Raw genomic sequence first — 5,000 nt, 5'->3', positions numbered from 1 at the left:
ATGAACAATTGCAGAAAACTTTTACTTCAATTTATGAAATGGATTATAAGCTGAGCTCCACACTGTCTAAAACTCTCAAACCTGAGACTTCTTATATGCCACGGCTTTTTGAATTTTATTTTATTTATTTATTTATTTATTATGATATGTTTGGGGGGGGGGGGGGGGGGCATCGATTTTTGAATTAAAAGTTTTGTGGCCAAATGAAAAAAAAAAGTCTTTAGTCAGTGTGTGCTAGAGAGTAAATGTCATGCTTTCAGTATTTAGAAAATTATGGGAAATCAATGGCTTTCACCTGCCTCTTTTAGCTCTTCTATTGTTGATGCTATGCTATGACTGTTCATGCTTTCTTTTTTATTTTTTTAAAATTTTTATTTACTTCTTCCTCCTCACCCGCCCCCATCACACGAGTATTATAAGTGCTAGCGGGTTTCCAGAAAAATATTATCAATTATCTCGTTGACATGACATGTTTTTAGCTGCTTCCCTTTTTAAACTTTATATTTTGTATATATATTCCGTTGTGTCATTAGTTGTTGTAGTTGTTTAAAGAAAAAAAAAAATTTTTTTTTTTATTATCTTTTTGTTTTGTTTTTTGTTTTTGTTGTTTTTGTTTTTTAAGGGGGGGGGGGGGGGGGGAGTACATTAGGGTTTATTCACGTAGGCGGTTCAATTATTTTTGCAATGGAAAAGTGGCGGTCGGTCGATCGGAGATTCTGGCAGGGTCAACTCTCTCTCTCTCTCTCTCTCTCTCTCTCTCTCTCTCTCTCTCTCTCTCTCTCTCTCTCTCTCTCTCCTGGCGAGGATCCGTAGCTGGCGTCTGGGTGATATTTAAGCTGGCCTCGGGCTGGATACAGATACAAGGGTAGATTGCTGCTTGGATCCCATTTGTGGACGATTCCCGTTTTGTCTCGCCCTGTCCTTTCCTTGGCGATTGTCACATGAACCATGTATTTCAGGCATAGTACGCTAGAGACGGTATTTGTCTACGGTATGGGGATAGGATTGAAGGCAACGTCTATTCTTACAATTTGTTCTCTACGATATTTCTTCTCTTGAACACGGACGTGACGTTAAAGGATCCCGTAAAACTAAAACTAGATTAAACCAAGAAAAAAATATAGCAATCATAATTTCATTGTCGCCTTTTTATTTCTTTTTTTTTTTTGGTTCTGTATTTTTATATCGTCATTGTCGTCATCATCATCACCATTATCATCGTCATCGTCATCATTATCATTGTTAACATCACCTTCAGTATCGAAATTTGCCATCATTCATAGCCACTGTCATAATTTTGATTTTTGTTTTTTTTTGAAGTTTGATTTTAATACTCCTTGTTTATATAATTGAATACATATGCATTTTTTGAAAGTTATACTCTGGGGGTGGGAGGAGGTGGCGTCGGTGTTTTAATAGTTCTGTACAGCTCTTTTATAAAAAAAAATTTAAAAATTTTGAGATTCTTTTTTCTTATTTTGAAAGCGATGCTTGTGTTCACATGGAATGAATGTATAATAATGACACGTTGGTCTGGTGGATTGGTTTTTCACTACAGTGTATTTATTATCGTTTTTCTCTCTTTCTTGTTCTCCCCAGATTTATCACCCTTGCCCACATCTGAGTGAATTGGTTGGGCCAAGGGTTTACAATTCTACAACAACAACATCAACAGCAACGAAATCATTCCACGTCAGCTCAGAATAATTTTATAACAAGCTGCATCTCCCTCCCACTGCAACCAACGACTTACCTACCTACCATTGCAATACCATTGTTGTCAGTACAGCTTGCCTCAACTGTTACCTCTGCTCGTGTGTTCACCAGAAATTAATCCCCTCGGATTTATTATTATCTTCGCAAATATTACAACTACAACTACCACACGCGTTTGGCAATTCAATCAATATATTATTCCCATCCGACACTATAGCAAGCTTTCACTGTTCATTCATCCAACGAGACAGCACAGCGGATATCGTATACACAAAATTTTCAAAATTAAATAAATAAAGCATTTGATTTTCAATTGTTTTGTTTTTTTCACCCACCCGGTTGTCACACCCACCATCAACCACGGCGCTCAGTCCATCCCCTTCGTTCACGTCTCTGACGCCCCCCATCTCCGCGCCCAGCCACATCGCCATGGCGCAAATGGTATCGCCCCAGATGATGATCCTGCCCACGACAGCAGCAGCGAACCCCAGTGCAAAAGACTCCAGATGGTTGACGCTAGAGGTGTGCAGGGAGTTCCAGCGCTCCAAATGCTCGCGGACAGACACAGAGTGCAAGTTTGCACATCCGCCCCCTCACGTGGAGGTACAAAATGGCCGAGTGGTTGCCTGTTTTGACTCCATAAAGGTAAGATAACATTCTTCCTAAGGGTTTTTTTTTTTTTTTTTTTTTTTAAATCCTCTCCTTACCATCCATAGGAAAATCGTCACATTCGTTACGATACAGCCAACATTTTTCTCATTCTAATTTCTTTTGTGTATCACAAAGTTTGAGGAAAAATGTCTACTATAGTTATAAAAGAGCTCGTTTTGCCGAAACCAAATTTGCATGAACTTGAGGTGTTTAGGTGAAAAGGCAAATCTATTTTTTGTGATCGTTTCCTGAAATGGCCCGGTAATGAGAGAGTTAGGGGGGGGGGGGGGGGGGGGGGGGGGGGGGGGGGGGGGGGGGGTGATTCGGTTTCCATTTTCAAAGACAATCTGACATTTCTGACATATCAAACTGATTGTCTGTTTCATGACTGTGTTGAGTGAAATCCACAAACTCGTTGACTTCAACTATTATTTCTGCTAGTTTGGTCGCCTAATGTAAATATAGGTACAACCAATTAATTACGTTATATTCCATTATCATTTTGATGGTTGTGGGACTGGTATAGGTGGGAGGGGGGATGTGGCAGAGAGAGAGAGAGAGAGAGAGAGAGAGAGAGAGAGAGAGAGAGAGAGAGAGGTGATATCTTTATAATAAATCCGTTATTGACTATAAATTCAACTATTGATTTTCGATCGTCTTCACCCAAAGCGTTATAATATTGTATTATTGTCGACACGGTTGGATGGCTGGCTAAAAGCTATAAGTCTAGTTCTTCATTGGTTTTGTTTCCTCAGTGTACGTGTGTTCTCGTTGCCTTATTCGCCACGTTGTATTATATATTATTGTGTACTATGATTGGAACAAGTAGGTCACATTAAAAAAAAAAAATGTTAATGTTGAATTAAGTGTCTTGGGTGTTCATTTAACACACCGTGTTCAAAACCGTTTCAGGTTGCTTCTTTAATTCAAAAGGTGTCGTCGCTTACGTGAGTTACGGGTCTGAAGATGACAGATAATTATTTATCCCCTCCCTTTCCTCTCCCCTCCAAAAATATAAATTGAATTGAAATTTTTTAAAAAGATCATAGATTTAGAAAAAAATAAATCAGGGGAGGAGGAAGAGTTGGGTGTTCATTAGAGGACATTGCATTGTCTCCTGGGATCCGAACCCGCCCCCCCCCCCCCTCTCCACTCTCCACTCCCTCACCATTTCTGTTATAGGCGAAGACTGAATTGCCCAATACGCAATACAGACGCCCTAAAACTACAGATCTTGTAAAACTGATAAAGGCTTTAATCTCAAAACGAATTACGTTTATATATTATCTTGAATTTACTACTTCACTGTTCGAGAGAGAGAGAGAGAGAGAGAGAGAGAGAGAGAGAGAGAGAGAGAGAGAGAGAGAGAGAGAGAGAGAGAGAGAGAGAGAGAGAGAGAGAGAGAGAGAGAGAGAGTTTGGATACCTTTAGGCGTCTCCGTCCTCGGGCATACATTGATGCAATGCGTTTAGGTAAAATACTTTCAACATCTGCCGACCAAATTGTACTACCTTTAACGTATATTATTGTCTGATTGATATAATTTATTGAGAACAAATCGCTTACACTTACAGGCCGTCTAAAATAATAACAAGTCAACTTCGTTCCTTCTATAGATAGTATGCGCTTAGCTAAGAAGTTCACAACATTGCCATCCGGAAGTATAACGGACCAACACACAAAACTGTGCGTAACCATGAACGTTTATATCTATACACTCATACTCACTGCCATATATTTATTAACAATAATCTCATGGCCGAGACATCCCACTCCTATTTTTGTAATATCTGTAATGCTAAACTGTTTGTGTGTGTGTGTGTGTGTGTGTGTGTGTGTGTGCTTGTGTGTGTGTGTGTGCTTGTGTCGATGGCCGATTGTTATGATAATGACAATTGCCGCCGCCGTTGTCACTGGCAACAGACAGTTTTGAGTTTTCAAATTATGTACAAAAAAGAGGGAGGAAAAAGAAATAAAGACAATCCAAGAACGAAGGGGTTGGGGATGGGTTGGGGGGGGGGGGGTATAGACAGGATTAGAATGGAAGGAATGGCAGAAAAAGAAATTCCAGCAGCAACAACAACAACATAAAAGGGGTAAAAAGAAAAGAAATTATAATATGATTGAATAAGGCTGAGAGAGAAAAAACAACTCATAATGTCTTTGGCAAGTAAAACAATCTCGTTTGTATATTGTTCTATGTCATGGCGCCCAAAATAATATTTCTGCATGGCAATTTAACGGGTAAGGCAGTCGTGGTAGTTGATAATAAATATGTGTGTTTGTGTGTGTGTGTGTGTGTGTGTGTGTGAGAGAGAGAGAGAGAGAGAGAGAGAGAGAGAGAGAGAGAGAGAGATGGGAGGAGGAGGAGGAGAGGGTCGGCCTTCAGAAGATGTCACCGCTCAAAAACGTTGATAATTTGTTCCGCATTGAAAAGGTTTTTGCTTTTCGTTTTGTAAATGAAAAATAAAGAATAAAAAGAAAGGAAGAGGGAGCGAGAAGGAGGGGGGGGGGGGGGGGGGTGTAGCGGTTTTAAAATGGCTTCAATGATTCTAATGAGGACTAAGACGTTGCTTGATGTGCTGCAGTCAGAGACGGTATTACTGTACTGTAGAGAAAACATTGTCTGAGGA

At 39.8% G+C, this 5,000-nt stretch overlaps 1 protein-coding gene across 1 annotated transcript in view; it reads left to right on the top strand.

The window, feature by feature from the left end:
- Window positions 1–2,022: 2,022 nt before the first annotated feature.
- The window catches only part of LOC144980612 (uncharacterized), a gene marked incomplete at its 5' end in the record, with an annotated part of 156,398 nt that continues 153,420 nt past the window's right edge, over window positions 2,023–5,000 (top strand). The window contains one exon of the mRNA XM_078928291.1: window positions 2,023–2,361. Within this exon, the coding sequence (XP_078784417.1) occupies window positions 2,023–2,361 (339 nt within the window). The remainder of the gene's footprint in view (window positions 2,362–5,000) is intronic.

Source organism: Berghia stephanieae, chromosome 10, assembly GCF_034508935.2.
Source record: "Berghia stephanieae isolate SIO BIC M18660-M18661 chromosome 10, UCSD_Bste_1.3, whole genome shotgun sequence".
NCBI classification, from domain to species: Eukaryota; Metazoa; Mollusca; class Gastropoda; order Nudibranchia; family Aeolidiidae; genus Berghia; species Berghia stephanieae.
The sequence above is the reverse complement of the archived record's forward strand: the minus strand, read 5'-3'. Positions and strand labels throughout refer to the sequence as shown.